Raw genomic sequence first — 24,816 nt, forward strand, 5'->3', positions numbered from 1 at the left:
TGAGTATCTTTAAAAAAAAAAAAGCTTTATTAACACCTTCCCATAGTTTACAGCAAAGTTACAAGCCTAATCAAAACAGTACCATTAACCAGTCATATAGGTACATTTGCACAACTTGTTCACTTCCATTTACTTATCGAATCAATCATTCACCTCCTAGTAGTAATAAAGACTATACATAGTAACCCATTAATGGCTGTATATACAACCATTAATGATTGTGAAATTATGAAAGCTTCCCTGAATATGACAAAAGAGGCACGGAGCTGATTTAAGTGAGATTATATTCAGAGGATATAGCCTAGCCTAGCCTAGACAAGATATGACCTCTAATATAACCTCTCATCAAGCACATTATTTCAATCAACTAGAATAAATGTACTTAAACACTTCTATTTCATTCCATCCCTCCAAAGTGTGTGTGTGTGTGTGTGCGTGCGTGTGCTAGATATGAGACCCTCGCTCACATAATTGAGCAGTTTATCTGTCTGGTGGGGCCCAGCCCCCAGCTACACAAACTATTTTTACTGCACAGGCAGCTGTGCTGCTGATAGTATTGACAAGCACAGGCATCTCTAGGCAAATGAGCAGTGGCTCACTGGCTATATTAGTAGAGCTACTTCTGCTAGGAAACCCTTTTTCCTGTGAGAAGAGACACTCACGCCATTAAATTACTCCATACCAATGTTCTACAGTCATCCTCCCACTGTCCAACCCAAATAGGGAACTATTGATTTCATCAACTCTCACCAGCGCAGCCAACATGGCCGCCAGTCAGGCCCAGAGCTGATTTAGTCTGCATTTCACACAGAAAAAGAACATACATCTGATACTTATGATTGCTGGGTTGGGTTTTTCAGACCCTGTGTGGTCAATGAAATGTCACATCAATCAAAAGCTAGTCTACACTTCCCTCTCCCCCTCTACTCCCATACTAATATATGTCAATTAAGTCTAAATGAGGCATAGTTTTATGGTTTTGCAAAGCTTCCATATTTTCCCCTTGAACACTTATTAGCTTGCCTGTATATCTTTGGATCCATTTGGATGACTTTGGATGAAAACCTCCACCACATGACTAGCTGTAACTGTATCAGTAAATGCTATGCCATAGGCCTACTAGTCTACTAAATAAATGTAATGTGATCGTCAATTATTGAAGTGTACATGCCATGGGAATTGAACCCAAGCTTATTGTGAGCAGGATTCGTTCAGTCCCTGAGGTGTTTATCTTTCTGACACATGAGTGAAGTCTCGTGCGAAACGTGCCATGGCTTTCTGCCACAACTGTGAAACGACTCGCTGGGAACCCCAGATTCCTCACGCTTGTCATGCTGGAGGTGGTGAGCAGCTTTACAGACGTGAGAGATCTGATGTCAGGACAGAAGGTCAGAGTGTAGCCAAGGACAGCTGAGGATCACCGGCTTAGGGACCCCCGAGAATAAAACACTGGACTGGACCAGGTACTGATCCAGTGTAGCTCTAGCTGTAGCATCTGTTTCCCAGTCTGCAGCTCTCTGAAGTCTATCTACTAAACCCAGGACACATACGGCACTGCCAAAGAGACCACCTCTTCATTGACTCTTTTGCACTATTTAGAGCAGTTCAACTGCAGAAGGAAGGGCCAATATGTTTTCTTTCATTTCAACAACAGTATACTCATGTTTACACTTTACAACTACAACTCTGAGAAGAAAATAATAAAGCCTGTGGCAATCCACAATGGAAACTCAAAACAACGCTAATCAGCTTCAGAGCTGTGATATCTAACAGAGAGCTTGTATTGCAGACCACTTCTTGGAATCCCAACAACATAAATATTTTCTCAGACACCTACCGTCTCCTAGTCCTCCTAGCACTATGATTGGAAACATTTCACACTGCCGACTTGCACACAGCTGACAGAGAAGTGGAACCAAGTTTGAGACAAACATAAAAAAGTTTGTTTTTCAGTACAACACAAACAATAATTGGGTAAAATGCAGACCACAACAAACCATTGCCATAATGTAGCCTACCTCCACATAATATGACAGTGTTTAAGTGTGGGCAGTGTTTAAACAGCCCAATTCTGCGGACCAAACTCCACCCATCCCTTGCATGCTCCCAAAGCCATGTGTTGATTAGCTGGAATTGTTTAGGGCTCAGTCCACTATTCTTGTTTGGCTAGTGGGGTCCGGGGACCCAACACCAAGGCTCCCCATAGCCAAGGGGTTGGCAAAATAATTTGCTTTAAATGATCATTTTGAGGTTTATCATTTTAAAAATGTGTATCTACAGATGACGCCCATTTTCACCCATAAAACTATTACATTGGGCCTATTTACTACCACCCACATTAACATTTAACTTGGAAAAACTTCACTCAGGTCATGAAGAACCATCCCTACTGCTGCTTAGTTTGGCTTATTTTTCAGCTGGCTAGCTAGCTGATAATTGTGTAGAAATGTTTGAGTCAGTCCATGTCGACAAGCCATGGAAAATCCAAAACTAACAAAAGACACCTAATGTCAATGCACTGTCCCCTAACTGTCAAGTGCAGCAACAGGCTTGGATGCCATATCAAAGGCTGCAGTTAGACCATATTTCATGACCAGGTCTGTCTAAACTTAAAGGACATGCAAGACATGCAATCTTCCACCACGTGCATCGAGTTTAGCAAGACTATTGCGAAATGTCCTATGGTCTAAGGAACAAAACTGGTTTCGTGAGTTAAGTTAGTCTTCCTGTACTTGTTGTAGCATCAAAAAGAAAAATGTTATGGTAGTGTTTAAATGATGAGTCATACTTGTTGCACAGACAGCAGCTCAATCAATCTGGGAACCGAGGTGAGGCCACAAACAATCTCTGAAATAACTGTTCAGCTAACATGTAGGCGTAGTTCCGCTATTCCACTCACTGCACCCAACTACAAGTAAAGGTGAACAACCAAATATGTGCTTGTTGATGAGGTTTCCCTATTAAAACAAAAAAAAAACTGAAAAGCTGCACTGAAAGGACAGAAAGGAAGAAATGTGATGCACTGTGTCTAAGACTCTGACACACATACCTCCATAAAATTACAAACATATCATGCCAACAGTAACCTAGGCCTACCTTTTGCATCAATTAGGATGTCATTTCTAAATATCAGTTAGGTGTCTTATATTTTTTTAAAGGATTGATTGGCATAAAGTTTGTCATTCTGTGTAATACTTACAGAATCCTTTGAGAAATGCATGGGTGGATCAGTGCATTAGACCCGCCATGCCCACCAGTGATATCATAACATGAAAAACAAAACATTACAAGAGTAAGTGATGTTCGTGAAAAAAAAAAAAAAACAATAACTGATATTCCTTATGAAAGGGTAGATTCCAACAATGACCCTCTTAACAAAGGGGAATCCTCAGGCTTAGGGCCAAATGAGTCAGTGCCGTAGAGATACGGGTAGAAGCTATAATGACTAGGCTAACCCTGACATCTAGTGGTAATATGGATTTAAACAGAATCATAGTCACCGTGTGTAATATGACTCATTGTAGTAGCCTAGTTACTGTACACATATATCAAATAATCCAGAATTGAATTTCTCAGCTCAACAACAGTTAATCTAGTTCCTAGGCCCCAATGTAATGATAACTTTGAGCTACGAAACATTTACGAATATGTAGATAAGATAACGTTACCCATATTGTTGCTTGTAGCTGCTAACGCTAACTTTCATACTGGCTATAGCGAAAATTATGCCACGTCTGTCATAAAAATATCACTGCTACCGGTTTCCATGACCAGAATTAGGGTTAGGCTAGTTAGCGAGCATACTAAGGTTGCAAAATTATTTAAAATATGACTGACGTTAGTAGTTAGCTAGCTGGCTATCCAAGCCAAGCTATCATAGTAAGTTAATGTCTTAGCTAGTTAAATCGGTTCCAAAGCAAATTATTTGAAACTCGAATTGCTCGACTGACACTGCTTAAATGAGCCATCTATCGCTAAATATCAATCCATAACATTGCCTGAAACAACCAGCCAGCAGCAACAACCAACATTGACAGTTAATGTTACACGTTAGCTAGAAGCTAACGTTAACTAACGTTACTTTGGTTTGGGTAGCGATAGCGATAGCGGTGCGTCCTACAAAATAGCACCATTCAGTAAACCCGAATTATATTAAAAATGTTGAATGCGTTGAAAGGAAATAACATGCAAACATAATACAGAGACAAATATTCATGTAACTTTACCATTGTTGTCGGAGTCCTCTGATAATGTTTGATAGTTCTTAGCTAGAAGCTATCTTCAACAGACTGGAGCTTGGAGCCTCGTAACCATAGCAACACATGCATTAATAAAGTATTTTAAAGCCATGTGCCCGTATGGTTTCGTATACATACGCAAACAAATGAATTAATACATTATTTGAATATTTTTTTTAAACGATCAAATAAATGATTTAGTAAACTATCAAAGCCCGTCTACGGATTATTAGACATTCTTATTACACATTCTCTGAAACTATGTAATTCAAACCGGAAGTAGTACTATGACCTCTTGCAATGTGCAACTAGAAATCTGCACAAGACAGACCAGTCACCAGACATTCTCTGGACAGACACAAGACATATCCAACAAATGTTTTGTTTGGGTTTTAGTATCTGTTTATTCTCAAATTCACTGTCCCAGATAAGTTTTAGTTCATTTAAACGAAAAGCCATGTCAACTGTGATTTTGAGAACGGATCCTTGATCAACAAGTGAACAAGGAGGCTACATAAGAGCAAAGTACAGTTGCGTAGACACATTAGTTAACTTGTAACAGTTACTTATTAGCAGAGACATTATACTTTTGCCAGTTGCCATTCGACAATAAGTGGCCCCAGATGTCAACTCTGTAATATCGAGGCAAGAAGAAATGACTGAAAAAGCTGCAGCAAAGTTCTTCATTTTGGACGGAGGTCTATCGACAGAATTGGAGGCAGCTGGGTTTAAAATACAGGTAGCCTACATTAGAATACAGTACCACCAAATTGCAAATTGTTTTGTGGAAATGCATGTTTTCACAGTCCACACCCTTGCAGGGCGATCCGCTGTGGAGTGCTAGACTCTTGCACACAAACCCCAAGGCTGTCAAGGATGCACATCACAGGTATGCCCTTTTGAAAGGCATAGCCTATATGATAATAATTTGATTTAGATAATTGTATTATGACTATGTACACAAGCTCGTTGTGAGTTGTCAACCTGGGTCATTCAGTAATTTGTCCTTTTACAGATTTCTCAGCAGTGGCTCCGATGTCATCACAACAGTTACATACCAAGCCAGCATAGAGGGATTTGTGCAACATCTGCACCAGACACCTGACCAGGCTGAAATACTGCTGAGATCAGGGGTTCAGCTGGCCAAAGAAGCAGTCAATAACTTCATATCTGATAACTTTCCATCAGGTAGGGCCCACAATCCACTTCATCTGAGAAATCAAATGTTGTGAGAATTAGAATTTATTGAATGTTCAAGGTGGTAATGCCGCTATGATGTAATCCATTTGGTCCTGATCGACTGGTTGTCTCCTAATGTATAAAGTCACAGAATGCTCCAGGCTATCCATGACAGACAAGTCATTCACCAGACACCCATGTGGAACGTTTTGACATCTAAGCCTGTTTGATGCTATGTCTTTACTGCTGAATTATTTAGCAGTGTTTGCACAGCATACCCCATCTAATGTTTATTTACGTACATGTCTCCTGAAGACCGTAAGCAGCCTTTAGTGGCAGGCTCTGTGGGTCCCTATGGAGCATTTCTTCATGATGGGTCTGAGTACAGTGGATCATATGAAGCTGGAATGAGTGTTGAGGTGAGGCTATGCATGACACGTAACAGTACTGCATTTAATGCATGTGCCATCTGACACAACCTGCCACGTAGTGACTGAAGCATCTGCCCTCTGCTCTCAGGAGCTAAAAGCCTGGCATCGACCTCAAGTCCGTGCCTTGGTTGCTGCTGGTGCTGATCTTATTGCCATGGAAACTATACCAAGTTTTAAAGAGGCAGAGGCTTTGGTGGAATTGCTGAGAGAGTTTCCAGATACAAAAGCCTGGCTGTCCTTCTCTTGTAAGGTAACATGACAGCAGCCATGCTGCTAATGCTACTCTACTACAGGGGTTCTCGACCCTAACTTCTGAGTGGGAACCTTTAGGCCAAATATTTAGTGATATTAACAGTTGGTATTTGTCATATGTGAATCAAACCAAGACTAACAAAATTATTTTTTCAGGATACGCAAACTATTTCAAATGGGAAGAAATTCAGTGAAGCTGTGGAAATGGCCTGTCGATCAAAGCAGCTGGTTGCTGTCGGACTGAACTGCTGTCCTCCTGCACTGGTCAAACCTCTTCTAGATTCCATCAGGTTGCCCAAGAGTCCTGACGTGAGCTGGATTGTGTATCCCAACAGTGGAGACGGCTGGGATCTTGATACGGGGTGAGGCCATTTAAGACCATGAAAAGACTCTTGAGTCTTAATTTACTACAGTGCTTTCACAGACCAAGTGGGTTCAAGTTTGAAATGTCATGCTGCTTTTGACCATACTGTTTTACAGCTTGGTTACTGAATGAGGTGTCATGAGGACCACAGACAGAACTGTGCATTTTAAAACCTCAGAGCTAAATAAAATGTATTTTCACAACTAAGACATTGCATTAAAATAACCTAAAGCATTTACAATTATTAAATCTAACTTAAAGCATTTAATAGAATGCTGTTATAGTGCTCGTTTAATCTGTTATGTATTGTATGAAAAGGTGGATAAGATCAGAGGAGACACAACCCTTCGTTTGGCAGGCACAGGAGTGGGCAGCCCTGGGTGCTTATTGGATAGGTAGGTGCAGATATTATAATCATGTCATAAACATCATGTGATGTGGCCTGATCCTTTACATTTTCAGTGACTGGAAGCTCTGTTTGGCAGGAGGATGCTGTGGTGTTCGCCCTGCTGATATTACAAAGCTGAGAGGACAACTCCTCGGTACACTGCAATAACAAGCTGAGAGGACAACTCCTCGGCACACTGCATCGCTTGGCGATACAATAGCATGGCTGCTGCTATCAGAGATTTAAAAAAAATAAATAAGAAAATAGAATTGTGTGTGTCCAATCAGGGAATCTTTGCCATTTGTAATAAAACTCACCACTGATGTATACGAAGTTGTAGAAATGTTTATTTATAAAGGAGAACTACAGCAAGGTAGCACAGTTCTTTGCATGTACAACCGTCTTAGTGACTAGACACTTAATACGATGTTCCCATAGCAAAGGAAGGACAGGCAGAGCTCGGTACAGCACAGGTAAGCAATCATGCAGACTTTTCCTCGTGGCTTTCATACTATATTCATTCCTAACTACACAGAAGCTCAAAATATCCCCCTGTACAGTGATAAGCCTAATCGGCACTACTTTATCTGTCTTACAACCCACTCTGAATACCATTAAGTTACAGGGTTGACAGGAATAATATCATTTTACTCCTAAACTATAGCATTTTATTGCATTTTAGAGGCAGCCTTTAGGCCCTGCATCTACCTACCGGTAAGTGCATCTGCCTTGTCAAGTCCAAATATGTAGTGTTTGAGGGACAGGACTCAAGTTGCAGAAAAACCCTAATATGGACACTTCTCCCATGAGCCACATATTTTCTCAGAGTTTCTCACTATGAAAAAAAAGTAATGTTCACAAAATAAATCTTCACAGATTTTATTACATAAAAGGTGCAGTTAAATTACTTATAAATAGTAAACATCTATTGATAGTATAGCGCTTAGTAATAGTATAACTATTTATTTTTGATCTCCTGATCTTCCCAATATAGGATTCATCCACTTGGTGGGTTCAATAAATATACACAGATTTAAGATGCTCGGGAGTAGGCATTGGAGTAGGCTTCTGACACAGACTTAAAATAGGAATGTGGTTTGAATGAAAACCGTTTCTTGCACACAACTACAACTGTAGCATGTCACTGTTCATGCTGTACACTTCACAGGACATGTCTTCTCTGGCTTAATAACCATTTAAATGACAACCATTACACTTTGTACAAACCTGCACAACTGCAGGACTCATCACACTCATGCTTCGGTCAGCATATTGCACAATTGGTTGAGGTCTGCCCTCTTCACTCTACACTAACTTCTTTCTATTCAGGTCAGCTGATGGAAGCAAAAGCATACAACGATAGGATGTTGCCTTGGATGTTAGCGGTGCTCTACACATTGCTAGGCACAAAGTGTACACTTAAAGGAAACTATTCATTTGTATGCTCTGTGTTGTGTGCAAGTAAAACATTTTTATGATCCACACTACACGTAAGACATGGTCTTGAAAGCTGACTGAAGCTATTGCGTTGAACAAATAAAATGCTTAACCTGCTTTTTGGGGGGTTTTGGAGATGAATTTGCCCAAATACTGCACTGTACTTCAACATCAAATGTACAATGACTCGGCACAATTCTCCAGTAAGCAGTCAGTCGATGTCCTCCTCTAGGTCACTGTCGGGCGAGCTCCTTTGGCTGTATTCGGCTGTGTTGGACAGCCGTTTCCAGGTGGCGTCGGACTTCTGGGTTCCCGTGCTGTTGGAGCGACCCAGGCGCCTGGCTGCGCCCTTCTCCTCAGATCCTTCCCCTGCGCCACCCTGCCCTCTTTGCTCTGCCCCCTGGTGGTGGATGTCATAGCGCAGGTTCTCCAAGTTCAGAGCCCAGGGGCCCAGTTTCTGCCAATTCACCCGCTGGAATGCCATGATGCAGTGCAGGTTCCCACCCACCTGAAAGCAAGGCAAGGCAAGTTTTTATATATATACACATTTCATACACAGGTAATTCAATGTGCTCTACATAAACAAAGAATAATAGTAAATAAAAGCATAGAAGGGCTATAGTTAAAAATATCTTAAAATGGTAAGTACATAAAATAGAATAATAAAAAAAAAAGACAGATTCAAGATTCTGTAAAACGGTGATTCTTTATCAGACACCCAGTGAACAGCAGCACTTTAAATATTTTTGAAAGTAGCCCTGATTGTGTGCACACACACATATATAGCAGGAGAAAAGAAAGCCAGTTTTCAGATTCACTGACTGGATATATTCGTACTTTTGAGTGCAAAACTTAAATGCAAAATGTATTAGGAAAAAAGCTGACCTTTTTGGTTTTCCTATACTGGATGCCTCTCTCTGTGTGGCGAATATCAAGATATTCTGGATTCTGTGTGTTCAGGTCTGTCACAATATCTGTCCACCTAAAAAACAAGAGATTCCAACACAGCACCCATCTTCAATGCTATTCGCATTTCTATAATCAGTGCTTCATATCTTGCTTTAGATGCTTAAAAAGGAAAAGGGATGGCTACGGATACAGTTTTTTTTATGGAAAAGAAAGAACATTTCAATGACAGAAAAAAGGGATGATTTCTTACTTTTTGCAATGGATAGCAGGATGCTTCCTGCTCGGTTCCCCAATGAGAATCCAGTACTCCATATCATTTTGAGGAAGAGGGCCTCTACAATCAACAAGAAACCTTGTAGCCTCTTCAAAGTATAAATGCACTTATTACTAAAAATATCTATGCGGTGTCAAAGAGATTGATTGAGCCTATTAGCGTCCATTATACCTGTAGGCCTTGGCTGCTTTTAGCGGTGTAGCTTCGAAGCCCACAGGGCAAAAGTAATGGTTCTGACAATGATAAATGTAGGCCATGGACTCGTCCTTCAGTCCCGTGGTCAGCTTCAGTAACGCTCCCTCAGCTGTAAGGGGGAAGACAAACGCAGCATGAGCACACAATACGCCTGCTCTACCAAATCATCCTACCATGGCGTGCAGGCACCTTCGATAAGCACTCATGACGGATAGCTCTGTATATTGTCATTTTGGTGAATGTTGGCATGAAGCATTAACATACTGTTTCTAACTATTCTCATGAAGCTCTTTAGAGAGGGGGGCATTTGACAGGAGTAATAATAATAATATTAGTATAAGCTTTATTTGTATAGCATCTTTCATAGAATGCTATAATAATAGAGATACAAATACAATACAAACAAACAAAACATAAATAAATAAGTAAAGTATCTCTCTCTCACCTGTCTCTCCAGCAGTTTTGTGTTTTCCATGAGGCTTGTATAGGATGTAAGAGCATCCTCGAACGCGGAAATTGTCGTTGATTTGTCTGAACCATCTGCTTGACAAAAGACATCCACTGTGAAGAAAACGTCAGGTAGTACAGCTAGAGAAATCCAGCTGAGGAGAGGAGGACATCGTGACCTACGTACGTACCGCATGAGAGTGGCATTGCCTGTGAAAGGGCCGAACTTGATCTCTTCAAAGGGCGGCTGGAACCCCAGAATATGCAGAGCCTCTTCCTGGGAAATGGGAGGAAGGCTGAAAACAAAGAGGACATAGTCATATTTAGGGTTACACACACACAAACTCAAACTCAAAAGTTTTTCCTGTCATCTTTGTGAATGACCCTTTGACAGGAGAAAGGTTTCATTTTCCCTTCCCAATACCAACCATTGGTCAAAATATGCCTTAATTCATTAAGCGTCACTGTGTGACAATCTGCGTAGAGACATCTGGTCCACTCTAATATGTAGGCAACACTCCTACAGCTAACTATATTACACCCCTTGCTTCACTGTAAGTACAAGCCTACAAGGCCTAGTATAGCTTAACACATACCTTCCTGCTCCCAGAGTGCTGTACAAAAAGTTCCAGCAGGAAACTAATGAAGAGATCCCACATGATGTCTTGTACTGTGGTCGGCTTATGCAGTACCTGAAACACATCGCAGAGGAATATCATGAAGGAACTAATGATGCGGCAGAGCTATTTATAATCACCGTTTCTGTAACGGGCTCCTACCATCTCCTGAGGTCCATGACTTTTCTCTGTTTGATCTCCTCCACAGAAGCCTGAGCTGGGATGTCTGGCAGATTCTTGCTTGGTCTGTCAGCAGACTTCATCTTTTTACTGCTGAATTTCTTTGTATTGCCTGGAAATCAGAAGTATCTCAAAGTCAATTATAGCAAAGTCAAAATAGAATTATTTAATTCCAGTCTCCATTCTGTAACACACATTACACAGTTTTGTTATTCCTTCCCAGCAGCATCTAGGAAATAATTTAAATAATGAAAAATATATAAAGACACAGAACTGTAGACTGATCTTAAAGGTAGTGGTTAGTATTAACCATAAAGTTGCACAAAAAAGTTACGAGAAACATGATGCTAAAAGTAGCATCATTTCATGTCGCCAACATATGGTCACTGAAATAAGTATGGTGGTGATGCAATGAATGACGCAATTCACTGTTCCGTTCAATTTTGCATTAAATATCAGAGAGGACCATCAGAGAAGTCTTATGTCACTGATGTCATAGAGTGTGTTATGCAAGCAGCACCAGATGGCACCTGGGACAGCTCTCTCTTTTCCTGGCACTCCTCACATGCCATCAAACAATCCAAGCTCTGTTGCAAAATAACAATAAGCACCACTACATTATTAACAGTGCATAAACCCCTGGCCTGCGTCCTGGAAGGCAGAGTGTTCAGTAAGGAGAGATGCTGTGAAGGAAGGCTATGATCAGAGCAAGGGCAAGATGAGCCCGGGGTGACAATGTGCCAGACCTTAGACGGAGTTGTTTAATAATTGATGCCTCTTACTTGTCCTTGATTTTCGCGTCAAAACAGCATCAAAGTCAGTGGTGTCAATCTCCCAGGCAAGGACAGGTTTTGTGTTGCCAGACGACACCACTTCCATGTCATAGTCCCCGTCTACGGGAGAACTGCTGCTGGTGCCTCCCACCTGGCCCTGCGACAGGTTTACAGTGTTGGACCTCAAGAAGGTTGTCTCCCCATCCTGCTTGTTGATGGGCCCATCCCTGGGGGTGCTGTCGGGGGGTCGGTAGATGGCGGTGGCCTGGTTAAGCAGCGCGTAGTCGGAGCAGACTGTGTAGAACTTCTCTCTGGAGTGCGTGACGGGGCAGGTCCAGGGCAGCTGCAGCTCGGCGCTGGACGCCCGGCGCGCCTGCAGCGCCTCCCGCGTGAAGGAACTCAGGAAGCTGCGCTCATCGTCCCGGCTGGGGCCTCGGGCAGCGGGGTCGGCCTGGTCACTCGTGCCTGATATGTTTTCCCCTTGGCTATCTGCAGTGTTAGGCATTGAGTGGAGAACTTGGGAGGTTGTGGAGAGAATTGTGCTAGGGTCAGGTTGCCTGGCAGATCATGGAATTGCTATGAGGAGGACAAAACACACGAAAGACAAACAATGATGAAAATGCACATGGGTTTTCTACTATTAGTTGATCCGGGTAAAACTGTCCACTCAAGGAACACTTGATATTGTGCATGGCAAGCATAGCCTACTTATGGTTAGGAGAAGTATAGTGGATCAAAATAATGTCCCTGTATTATTGCAGTGTCTTTCCAGCCAGAATTATGTTTACATACAAAACAAACGAATCAGTGAATACCTGACAGGTGTCCTTTTAAGCATTAGACTACTCCTCAGTTGGGTCAACTGTTACTCAGTTAGTTGCATTATTCCCACAGTCATCATGCAATAAAATGATCCTGACCATGCAGCATAAAATTGTAAAAGCAAATAATAGACGAACACAAAAACATTCTCTTGATTATTCAAATCAAAATCTGTGTCATCCCAACTACAGGTATGTAGGTATAGGCTACATATAACGTTAGTGCTACCTAAGGCTGTTCACTGCACCCAGTGAGTTAATCTAGGACGCTGAATTTATCGGCAGAACCATACCTATTATTATCGTCTACATTGTAGGCTACAGTAAATGTTAATAGGCCTTTCTCTCAAATTGCGACATTAACTCGAGGAATAACGTATAGGTTAATGTTAATAAAAGGCTGTTGCCACTTTAACTGTTGCCATCTTTGACTGTTGTTATGAGATCACAAGGAGATTCTTTCTTACTTACATCAGAGGCATATGCCTACTGCATCATATCGCACGTGAACTTAATATAATAAGGAGTAGGCTACATACCTTTCTTAAATATCATGCAGAGGATGATAAAATACCAAACTGCATTCAAAATGAGCTTAGCATCACCATCACAACCCACATCCCATCTTCCGCTACGATTCCTCATCAGACTGTACCGTTCATGGAGGCCTACAGGGGGTGATCTACTAGAATGATCAAATGTAGGCTATTTAGTTTAATGTTGCATCCACGTCATTGCGGATAATTAACAAAAATGTTATGCAATTAATCTATATACTATCTAATTACATCCTAGTAGCTTGTAATGATCAATCGGTATTTTCACAAAATAGGAATTTATTTATGGCTTCGAGAAATCTCCACCCTCTAGATGGGACCTCTTGGTTTAGACGGGCTGCTACTGTTCTGAGGTCAGCCAATCTGTTCGTTCAAGGGACAGGGACGATGACGGGAGTAGGCTATATTGACACTGTTACATTTCATAAAAAAGGCAATGCATATTCAGTAGAGGAAATTTTATATCGTCTTTACAATATGGCCTAATAGCTGGCGACCACCACCGTGTTTCTAACTAATTATTTTCTTTACAGTCGTCATTCGTAGCATATAGGCCTATTATGGTTATTGTTATTATTCTGTTAATTCTATCCAGTCTATTCATATTATTTTTTAATTAGGCCTATTTAATTGTAAAGATAATCTAATGTTTGTTAATGTCATTGTAGGCCTTTAATCGCTTTGGACCGCTTAGAATCATCATTTAAACATTATGTTATTACTACATACATACTATGGCTGTTTATACTTATACTTATATTTACCATTTCTGCTGTAGGCTAAGTGCCTGTTGTGTGTGATGTCTGTATGCTACTGAGACGCCCTGAATTTCCCCTTGGGGATCAATAAAGTATCTATCTATCTATCTATCTATCTATCTATCTATCTATCTATCTATCATCAACCATGATATTTTCCCCCAAATTACAATGATAATAGTGGTTATAATAATGTTTCTTTGCCTTTGTAATTTGTTATTTCCCTAATTTGTTTATTTCAAAAAACTTCATCAGGTCCATCTCAAGTTTACCGATTTCATGTCGCAATGTGTTTTATTTGTGAATTATTAGCCGAATCCTTAATTAGTGGTAGGCCTAATTATTCTCATTTTATTCCTGCAACCTGATGTTTTGTGGGACTTTAATTTTGACAGTTTGGCTAACGTTTAGCTGCATTTGCTAACACCTTTACGTCCGTCGCTAGAGGCGTAGGCTTACTACGACCTACAGAGCGCGTATCAACTTGCTGAACAGCCCTACATTCTGTATAGCCTCTCATGTACAATAGTTCATTGCTGGTTCATTGGCACTAAGCAGTGTATTGAAACTTCCATTCTGGTATACCTGTAGGCTACTAAACTGTGGGTGTGCATATATTTGTGTAATATCAGTGGAGAAAACAAATTAGGCCTACATTAAATCATATGGACACTGTTAAACTACATATAGAGAAGTTTGGACATTATGTCCAGAAGCTCCAAGGTCACCTCTCATGAGATTAGCAGAGACTTTTGGAATTTGATGGCTTAAGTTAAAAATACCACTGATCAACCATCTAAGGAAATGTGATCTCACCCTTTTCTCCTAAACCTCCCTTAGGAGAGTTAAGCAGCAATGAGAAAATATATTTAATTTCACCTTAATATACAAACATAAAGTCTGTACCATGATTAGCCTGGGTGCCATTCCGAACTTACTGGTATCAATGGTAAAATAAAAAAAAAAGGTCTCCCCCCAAAAATATGAGTCTGCTCTAGTTGGGTCTAGTCTGAGACATCACTTTCAATTCCAAAACGAGGCAGCATAAGTGAAGATGTGGTCTCGAAACCAAGACCGGACCCAAGTACTACAACACTACTTGAAGCACTTGAAATTGGAGACCATGAAATGAAGTGTGGCCCTTGCCTGAAGACATTTGTAAAAGTTTCCACTGTGGTCTACTTCATTTTGATGTGCGTGAGCACAACACTGGTATTCTATTCCAGTAAGCACGAAACCCACTCTGCTTCCTGTCACCTCTACAAAACTCAAAACATTTTGCCCAAAGTGAGGATGTGGTTGACACAGTTCCTATTAGCCTCATCTCATGGTCAAAATAGGATGCATGCATGGACTGGTTATTATCAGGAATCCAGTGAAATAGGCTATTAAAGTAGCAAATTTGTATCTCTTCTAGATGCTTCTAGAAGAGGCCACTGGAGATTTTTTACAAGTAAACTGTTGAAACTAACCTACATGATAAGTATTTAATGAATGGACAAATGTGCTTTTTTCAATATTGTCTTTTTTTTTCTTAACAGAAATGTGCTTATTAATTTATTAATTTGTTTATCTATTCACTCACTGAGGTCTTGACACAGATAAGCAATGTCTCCACACAGGCCTCGAGCCTCAGTGGATCTCCCCAGAAATAACCACACAACCACAGAGAGAATTCTTTGTAAACACCAACGAGATCATGCATCTCAGGTTAAAAAAAAATGTGGTGAAGCCATTGTTCCTGTTATGGTCTGCATCATTGTGATTGGTCTGCATTTGTGAATAAGAACTCTAGACATAGCTATACCTCTGACCAATTCTGTAAGCTTTTTTCGCCTCAACCTCTGATCTGTGCTGATAATGGCAGAGGCTATTTCTTCATGCATGTTCAGTTGTCCAATCTGTCTGAATTTTCTGAAATGTCCAGTGACTATTGTTTGTGGACACAGTTACTGCATGGGCTGCATCAATCAAGCATGGGATGAGGAGGATCAGAAGGCCATTTACAGCTGCCCTGAATGCAGGCAAACCTTTACATCAAGACCAATTCTTTCCAGAAATGTTATGTTAGCTGAGGTGCTTGAGAAGCTAAATCACTCTGGAATTCAGGAAACTCCTCATCCTTCTACTGAACTGGGAAACACAACATGTTTTGAGTGCACTGGAAGAAAGAGAAATGCCTTTGTGAGCTGTCTTTTGTGTCGGATATCTTTCTGTGAGAGCCACTATGCTGTTCATGAAATACAGCATTCAGGACATCACAGTGAACAACAGGTAAGGTCTAAAAGTCATATGTGGGATAAATAATTATGTGGGATAAATAATTAGACATTTAATTTAATCATACTTTCTAAACATTATTATTTATTATTGTTATTATTATTAGTAGTAGTAGTAGTAGTACTAGTAGTAGTAGTAGTAGTAGGCTATTTATATTTTGTTATTCTAAAGTTATCTATGCTATTGTTATTATTGTTGTAAGGCACTTTTGGGTATAAGCTACCATAAGGAATAACAGAAAAAAGTCCATCCTTGCTATGCTGTTATGTTAATAAACATGTTTTTGAACCTATGAATCATAAGCCATACAATATTGTTATTTCATCAACAGAGACAACTTCACACATACATTTCCAACAGAATCACAGAGAAAGAGAAAGATCTACAGACACTGGGGAAGGCTGTCAAATACATGAAGGTTAGTATGTACAACAATATCTATGGGATTCTGCTGTTTCTGAGAGTTACCAAGTATTTTTCCCTTCTGAAACTCCTCACTTAGTATATGCCACCCCACATGCCTTACAAGTATATGCTTCATTGGGAAACCCCTTGTCTGTCTGTGTCTGTCTTATAGGGCTCTGCACAAGCAATGATAGAATATAATAAGAGGATCTTCACTGAGCTCATCCATTCCATTGAGAAGATACCATCAGAGCTCACCCAGCAGATCAGGGACAAGGAGAAGACTGAGCTGGACCAGGCAGAGGGACTCGTTAAGCAACTGGCGGAGGAGATTGCGGATCTAAGAAGGCGAGCAGCTGAGCTGGAACAACCCTCAGAGACAGGCGATGATGTTTATGCCTCCCAGGTTACACACATTACGTTCAGTGATCAATTAAAAAAACAAGGTGAATATGTTCTTGAATTTCAGATTCCAAACTGATCTGTCTGTCATGTTTTTTTTTTCTCCATTAGGTAACGCTTTCAGGATCTAAAAATAGCCAGTCGTCCACATACAAACCAAACATTTCCTTTGGAGATGTGTTGAATATGGTCTCCGAGATGAAACAGAAAATACTGGACCTTTGCAACGCAGAAGTGGAGAAGATTGCAGCAAAAAGTAAGCATTAGGGATGTTTAGTGATATACCTCATATGTATACCTATGCAGGATGTATGCTATACTGTATTTGCACTGCCACAACATCCATTATTCCAACAGTTACAGACACTCCGATCATCACCTTGGAGCCTAGAACCAGAAAGGAGTTTCTGAAATGTAAGTCCTGCATGTCATGCTTAGCACCCACAATACATTATGGATCAGATTTACAGCTGTCTTTTTGACAGTCAGTACTTCACTGGTCATCGGTCATTAAGAAAGTGTGTTTTTTTTTTCACTATCAGACTTTTGTCATCTCACATTGGATCCCAACACAGTACACTGCTCACTGTTGCTATCCAAAGAAAACTCAGAAGTGGAACACACCAGCTTGACCCTGCCATATCCTGACCACCCCGACAGATTTGATTATGTCTATCAGGTGCTGTGTAAGGAGGCTTTTTCAGGCCAGTGTTTCTGGGAGGTACAGTGGAGTGGCCGAAATGGTGCCATTGTGGCAGTCTCTTATAAAGGTATCAATAGGAAAGGCAGTGGCTATGTGAGCCTATTTGGATATAATGAGCAGTCCTGGAGACTGCGGTGCACTCCATTATTTTGTTCTTTTAAGCACAACAACAAGGAGATTCAGTTTCCTCCGATCCCCAGTTCCTCTAGAATAGGTGTTTATGTAGATCACACAGCAGGAACTCTGTCTTTCTACCAAGTCTCAGAGCCCATGATTCTTATCCACAGAGTTAAGACCACATTCACTGAGCCTCTCTATATAGGCTTTGGAGTTCACATAGGATCCTTTGTGAATATTTACAACCCACTTGTTTAGTTCAACTGTAACGTCCTAACATATTTATGAGCTGCTAGTGGTAGAGTTAGGAGTAGTCAAAACGTTTTTCCCCCAGAATGTTTGGTTAACGATTCCCGGGAAACATAACACTTGGTGGGCATATTGCGTTTGGTCCCCAGGGGCCACTCCTCCCCTTGATGAGCCCATGAAAGCCGGCCAAATGCAGTTTTCACTGAATAAATAACCACTGCACCCAAGATGACCACACCATGATGAAAAAACATTTCACTTTAAGCACCACTATCTTCGGCTGTGATGTTCTGAACTGCACTAAATGTTATGTGTGTGCATACAGTAGATGGTGGTGTTTAGTGAAGGGTTGCGGGTAGGGGATGTAGAGAAATTCAAATGTTCATGTTGAAATGTACTTTCAGCCGAGATAAAAAGCCTCTGTCACACACATGCGCGCACACACACACACACACACATGAGCGAACACACACACATACACACACAGAGAGAGAGAAGCACATATACAATCAAATAAACACACACGCACACTCACTTACATAGCAAGAGAAGTACTCCCTGTTGATGTGCTGTAAGCTTACTCTTATAGTTTTATAGTGTGTTACATAAGCTTACTAATAACATTTCTATTTTCTTTTCTGTTTTTGTGAATAGCCTTATACATTTAGTTTAGGCTTAGTTGGGAGTTGTTTTGTTTTACATATATTGTTTTCTCCTGTTTTGGTTTGTTAGGGAGTGAGGTTAGTTTCTGTTTTTAATTTTAGGTTTTTGTTTTCAACTAGTTCTACTCCAAATAGCTAGTCTTAGTTATTTTGCCGCCTGTTTACTGTTTTTGTAAATACCGGTAAATGCAATATAAAAACTCTTGTGGTTTTGTGCTTGGGACAGGAGAAGGGAATCTCTCATTCTTTTCGCTACACTGTCCTGACCCCTAGGCTGAAAAGGTTGACATAATCAAATAAATGTAACGTGTAGAAGTTCATCATATGCAAATAATAGCCCCTCTTTCCTGACCTGCCTGTGACTTTGTAATACAGAATTAGAGAAACTCAAGAATACTTAGTTAACTGTCAGAACTGTTTTCACGTTTGCTCTTATAAAATAAAACAAAAGAAAAGAATCTGAAGTTGGTTATGTTTTGGCTTTTTAATCTCTATTCAACCTTTATTATGAAGCGGTGATGGCAAAACCTGCTGTGAAATGTACACAATACTTCCTCTAAGATTAACAGAGGCAAGAAAATTAATTAGTTTGAATCGGGTGTGTTCTTATACCACATCCATTTGCATAAATGCTGTTTTACTGTCATCTCAACAATCATCTCAAGTCTATGACTGTCAGGCAGCTGCTTCATGGTAACAACATGTGTTCTGTGGTCATTTAAGACTGGAATGTTTGTCAAGAGGAGTTAGGAGCAGGGCATTTAAGGGGAAATGTATGCTGTAGTGTGATGAGTCATTTCTAAATTGTGAGTAGTTGGCTATATTCTCCCATGAAGGACTGTAACACGACAGTTGTTTTCTTGATAACTGACTCCATGAGTCAGCTGAACTGAACAGTTCTAAACATAACCAAATCAGTGTAGGCTATGGGAAGCAAGTTATATTTACAGTTTTTTCAACTGCTTACACACTAAAGTTTTGCTTGTCACATAATTCTCTAAACATATCTTTCAAACACCATAACCCCACACCAAATCTGCAAAACTATACACTATTCTCAGTGCCAGAATCAGTTTTCAATTTCCTAACACACATTTTGCAAAACATCACCCACAATTCTCTACCTAACATACAGAAATCTAACAAGAAGTAACTTGATTTCGTCTTTCAAACACAGCCTATCAAAATGCCACACTTATCCGCCACTTATTGACACTCAGTCCTAAATGTACAAACACTCATTAGTTTACTGAACACCATCCAACCATTGCCTTAGTATAGGCCTATGAATATGGAAAAAGCAAAGTAATTTGATAGTCAGTTATTTTCTTTCTTTGGAGGCATTTCTGTCTTTGGCAAAATCAGCTTCTTAGAAACCCATGTGCATCTTGTGGTATTGTGTTTTGCCTTGTGGTTCCTTTTTTCTTGTTGGCTGTAAAATCTTGTATCACACACACTTTTCTTTGGAAAAAGCAAAGTAATTAGAGATAGTCAGTCATTTCCGTCAGCTTTTTCAAAACTCCATGTTCATCTGGTGATCATTGTATTTTACTGTGTTTTTTTCTTGCTGGCTGTAAAATGCTGTATTCGCAACAGCAAATTATTTGGGAAAAATCATTATTTTTGGTTTCAATATTGCTTGCATTTTTTACTATTTCAACTTCTATGTGTAGATACTATAACTTTCACTCTTTTATGGAAATACATAAAGCCTATGAAAGACAGAAGAGCTTTAGGTTTTGAGCAACATGTCATGATGTAGCCTATCCAAAATGTCATATAATGACAAAAGTGTTTATAATGTGAGGCGAATGTTTGCTTTAGAGATGTGTTTATGACATTTTGCTGGAGATTGTGAGGCATTTTGTGTGGGCAATTGAGGGTTTTGTGTGTAGGGTTTTGAAAAAATAGACACAGAGTTTCGAAAATGTGCGTAAACAGTGATAGTGAAAAAACTGTAATGTCTACCCCTGCTCATGATATGCCTGCTTTTAGCAAATGCACAAATCTCCATTACTCCATTAGTCGACACGTCGGATTAAAGTCGACATGATATTTCAACTTTATTCTCGAAATCTCAAGTTTAATCTCGTCATGTCAGTTTTTTTCTTCTTCATGTGTGGCCCCCCGCCACCGCTTTCGGTCTCCGGCAGAGGGCAGCAGTAGGCCTACACTGAAGTCTGTGAACTCAATACTAAAGAAGAAGTTCACGCCTGCGCATCCTTTTCATATTAACAGCCTGGAAACAGGCACGATAACACATAGGTTTTTTGTCTGAAGTTAACTCGCTGACACTATTGTAGCGCAATGGCTGCGCGATATGACAGAGCTATAACGGTTTTCTCTCCTGATGGACATCTTTTTCAAGTGGAATATGCACAGGAAGCCGTGAAAAAAGGGTCAACTGCGGTAAGAGTGGCTAGTGAACTTCGTTGCAACTGATTGCGGATAACGTTACCTACTTTAGCAAGCTAGACAAGCTCTAAATTAGCTGTGTAATGACTGAAGTGATTGCAAGGTAACGTTAACCTTAGTTATATACCCCTTTGTCGAGTTTGAACTTTCTGCCGATGTGTGCTTGGTAAAGCAGTTCTGTCAATTTTGTCACACTTCTGCACCATTGAATGAATAGCCAACTTATCCAAGGTAGCAGCTAGCTAACGTGCTAGCTGATCATGACTTGCATGTTGTAACGTTAGCTAGGGCAGCCAGACGCTAACGTTAGCTAACAGTTAGCCATCTACACTTATTGAGAATAATACACTTAATTATGTGTTTTGTTTTAATCACAGACACATACACAATATTGTGCAGCCATATAATCAATGGTTTGGTTTAGTTTAATGGACTGAGATAGTTGGTTAGTTGTCCCTGTTTATGATGCTAACATGCCGCAGTTGAAGGAGTTTGGCATCATGAGATATCATTGTTACTCTTTGACTTGAAACTAATATTTAGCGTAATGTTTATTAAAGTCAAAGCGACAAATACCAGTCTTGAGTATTTTGAGTTTTTGTTTCTTCTAATGTCAGCATGGAAACATATATATATATATTGTCAAAACAATGTACCCAGGTGATGGGACCACTGTCCACATCCAGGCTAACTTGTAAGAAGTTTTAGCTTTTAGTTAGCTGCTATTATCTCATCTTCATTTGGACATTTAAACACCAACCTCACTGAACCTGCGTCATGTCTAAGAGAGATAACCTAATGTTCCCCTTTGTTCCCAGGTGGGTATTCGTGGGAAGGACATTGTGGTCCTGGGTGTTGAAAAGAAATCCGTGGCCAAGCTGCAGGAGGAGAGGACGGTCCGCAAGATCTGTGCGCTGGATGAGCATGTCTGTATGGCCTTTGCAGGTACTGCATCATAATATTTGAGTGCAACTGTCCGTCTTGTATTGTTTATCTAGGAACTGATTTCTCCCAACCTTAAAATTCTCAGTTTTCATTAATTGCAGATGCAGTGAAGTTGTTGTCTCTTTCTGTGCTTGCAGGCCTGACGGCAGATGCCCGTATCGTTATCAACAGAGCCAGGGTGGAATGCCAGAGCCATAGGCTAACAGTGGAGGACCCTGTTACTGTGGAGTACATCACACGTTACATTGCAACACTCAAACAGGTAAACTACAGGATTCAGAAACAAAATCCTATCACCCTCCCCACCACAACTGACAAGTGCAGTTGATGGCTTGGTGTGAGTAAATGGTAGCAAAAGCGAAAACAAACCCCCAAAAAAGCAAAAACCTAAAAATAAAAAAACCCATTCATTCAAATTTATGACCATTTCATCCACTGCTGTAGCTGTAGTTCCCTTATCATTTGCCCTCCCATTTACATTCTCCACTGTGTCTTTTGCAGTCTCACTGTGGATCGTTCTAGTAACTTGTTATTCTTTCCCTTGTGTCCTTCCAGCGCTACACCCAGAGTAATGGCAGGAGACCATTCGGGATATCTGCCCTAATTGTCGGTTTTGACTACGATGGGACTCCTCGGCTCTACCAGACTGATCCCTCTGGAACCTACCATGCTTGGAAGGTGAGAAACGCCGTATTCTCCTCTCATGATTCTTCATACATGAAATATTGACTGAGGGAAAGTGTGGGGCGGCATATGCCGATGCACTCTCCCTCTCCCTCCCCACATGCACAAATCGATGCTAACCTAGGTGCTTGTGATGTCTCCACTCAGGCAAATGCCATTGGGCGCAGTGCAAAGACCGTGAGAGAATTCCTGGAGAAAAACTACACAGAGGAGGCCATTTCCACTGACAACGATGCCATCAAGCTGGCCATCAAAGCACTGCTGGAGGTCACATGAACATACTACCTCATTGAAAGTGTCATGTGTTAATAATATTCAGGAATTTCTCATATATGAGACACTGAGCACTAATTTGTGCTCAATACAAACCATCTTAGATGTTGTGGCATCCACACAGCGAGATAAGGCTGATTAATTGACAGTGCAGGGTGCAAGCAAGGAAAAGCAGGCGTTAATTTGCAATTTTGTTGTAATAGAAATTGAAATAGTATTGAAATGAGCTGTAGTTCGTAGATACAGGACATGGCACATTGCCTGCTGCATGTCATATAAATGAGCCCATTGTTGTAATGGTCAGCGGTTCAGAGAAGGACCTGAATGTTGGACACGTACATGAAACTTAGTCAAAGTTGGGGGCAGCCGTGGCCTACTGGTTAGCGCTTCAGACTTGTAACCGGAGGGTTGCCTGTTCAAACCCTGACCAGTAGGCACGGCTGAAGTGCCCTTGAGGCACCTAACCCGTCACTGCTCCCCGAGCGCCGCTGTTGTTGAAGGCAGCTCACTGCACAGGGATTAGTGTGTGCTTCACCTCACTGTGTGTTCACTGTGTGCTCACTGTGTGCTGAGTGTGTTTCACTAATTCACAGATTGGGATAAATGCAGAGACCAAATTTCTCTCATGGGATCAAAAGAGAATATATACTTATACTTAAGGCCAACAGACAGTTAAAGGAGAAATCTTTCACATAGATCTGTTTCTCAAGGTCAACGAGTACTGGGGGTATGAAAGAAAACAGCGCTATCATCTGGGGGCATGAACATGGGGAGTAAGCTCATGAACTTACCCCCAGAGGTAGCACCGTAGCTGCCTGGCTGCTTTAGGTGTTGGCTGCAGCAACTCGAGCTAGGTAAAAAACGATTTTTCTTTTCGTACCGACAGGACTTGGTGATCTTGAGAAACGGAGATCTATGTGAAAAATTGCCGGATTTCTATTTTAAAGACCCTCGCACTCTGAGCAGGTCTTTGTGCTTGTAAAATAGCCTTAGGAAGTGGCTGTTGGGGTTTCAACTGTGTAATTTCAACAGGGTAGGGTCGTCTCAAATCAAACACCAACTTTGTGCACTTAACAGAAATGACGATCCTAACATTTAAACATAACATTACTGGTGTTTTTAAAACGCTGTTAAAACACTTGTGCATGCATATTAGGCATTGTAAGTACAGAATTATGCGAACTGGAACACAGCACGAGAGATTGAAATGATATGCCTCTGATCTCTATGCCTTCCCCACAGGTTGTTCAGTCAGGAGGCAAGAACATTGAGCTGGCAATCATCAGGAGAAACCAACCACTAAAGGCAAGCTATCCCCATATCCTCACTGATGCAACTTGTGTATGTGTGTACGTACGTGTTAATTACGTGTCTCTTCTTACACAGCTTCTGGAATCCAAAGAGATTGAGACGCTGGTGACTGAGATTGAGAAAGAGAAAGAGGAGGAGGCTGAGAAGAAGAAGCAGAAAAAGCCTGCAACATAGATCTGGACCATCTGCTTGGCCGTCTTACCTGCCCGGTCTTTGTCCTGGTTGGCCGGTGGGTCTGTTTGTTGCGTGTTTAGAGTGAGCTGTTGGAACATGGAAGCTGCTCAATAAACATTTATTTTCTAGTTTGTAAATCTGTGTTGTATTCTCTGAATGCATACCACCAGGAGGGACACACCTGAACACTGGGGCTGTGGATACATAGGGTGAAAGCTTCATGTCTATACACAAACAAGACCAAGTGTGAGAGCATGTTCAGGGAGTTCACTTGTGGTTCAGAACATTTTACGGAGAGGCATACTGTGAAAAATCCCCCTGGTCTTCGCCTGACATCAGACGCGCTGTCAACGTGCCGGAACATTCCATCTTTGAT

General features: G+C 40.8%; 5 protein-coding genes across 5 annotated transcripts in view; 3 read left to right on the forward strand and 2 right to left on the reverse strand.

Moving 5' to 3' along the window:
* The window catches only part of nme7 (NME/NM23 family member 7), a 34,155-nt gene extending 29,966 nt beyond the window's left edge, over positions 1-4,189 (reverse strand). The window contains exon 1 of the mRNA XM_076278023.1: positions 3,200-4,189. Within this exon, the coding sequence (XP_076134138.1) occupies positions 3,200-3,220 (21 nt within the window). The 5' untranslated portion in view covers positions 3,221-4,189. The remainder of the gene's footprint in view (positions 1-3,199) is intronic.
* A 364-nt stretch (positions 4,190-4,553) lies between these two features.
* On the forward strand, positions 4,554-7,108 carry LOC143116730 (betaine-homocysteine S-methyltransferase). The gene is made up of 8 exons (XM_076278027.1): positions 4,554-4,977; positions 5,060-5,127; positions 5,254-5,426; positions 5,733-5,836; positions 5,937-6,098; positions 6,257-6,462; positions 6,783-6,859; positions 6,950-7,108. Exons 1-8 carry the CDS (start codon positions 4,894-4,896, stop codon positions 7,018-7,020), a joined length of 945 nt encoding a protein of 314 aa, XP_076134142.1. The 5' UTR covers positions 4,554-4,893; the 3' UTR covers positions 7,021-7,108.
* Positions 7,109-7,181: 73 nt separating this feature from the next.
* LOC143116729 (basic immunoglobulin-like variable motif-containing protein) lies at positions 7,182-13,147 on the reverse strand. The gene is made up of 10 exons (XM_076278026.1): positions 13,045-13,147; positions 11,694-12,260; positions 10,894-11,023; positions 10,711-10,806; positions 10,306-10,410; positions 10,113-10,207; positions 9,644-9,776; positions 9,449-9,532; positions 9,175-9,271; positions 7,182-8,797 (listed from the first exon to the last, which is right to left on the reverse strand). Exons 2-10 carry the CDS (start codon positions 12,187-12,189, stop codon positions 8,501-8,503), a joined length of 1,533 nt encoding a protein of 510 aa, XP_076134141.1. The 5' UTR covers positions 12,190-12,260; positions 13,045-13,147; the 3' UTR covers positions 7,182-8,500.
* A 2,486-nt stretch (positions 13,148-15,633) lies between these two features.
* Positions 15,634-19,044, forward strand: LOC143116732 (tripartite motif-containing protein 16-like protein). The gene is made up of 6 exons (XM_076278031.1): positions 15,634-16,094; positions 16,432-16,518; positions 16,678-16,911; positions 17,019-17,163; positions 17,265-17,321; positions 17,450-19,044. Exons 1-6 carry the CDS (start codon positions 15,681-15,683, stop codon positions 17,983-17,985), a joined length of 1,473 nt encoding a protein of 490 aa, XP_076134146.1. The 5' UTR covers positions 15,634-15,680; the 3' UTR covers positions 17,986-19,044.
* A 1,804-nt stretch (positions 19,045-20,848) lies between these two features.
* LOC143116734 (proteasome subunit alpha type-7-like) lies at positions 20,849-24,577 on the forward strand. Its single transcript, XM_076278032.1, has 7 exons — positions 20,849-21,047; positions 21,872-21,998; positions 22,136-22,260; positions 22,554-22,676; positions 22,830-22,949; positions 24,198-24,260; positions 24,342-24,577. Exons 1-7 carry the CDS (start codon positions 20,946-20,948, stop codon positions 24,438-24,440), a joined length of 759 nt encoding a protein of 252 aa, XP_076134147.1. The 5' UTR covers positions 20,849-20,945; the 3' UTR covers positions 24,441-24,577.
* Positions 24,578-24,816: the final 239 nt, after the last annotated feature.

The sequence above is a fragment of the Alosa pseudoharengus genome, unplaced genomic scaffold, assembly GCF_046254945.1.
Source record: "Alosa pseudoharengus isolate Yale_2024_CS ecotype anadromous, Long Island Sound unplaced genomic scaffold, YU_APseudo_1.1 YU_APseudo_1.1_scf_11, whole genome shotgun sequence".
NCBI classification, from domain to species: domain Eukaryota; kingdom Metazoa; phylum Chordata; class Actinopteri; order Clupeiformes; family Clupeidae; genus Alosa; species Alosa pseudoharengus.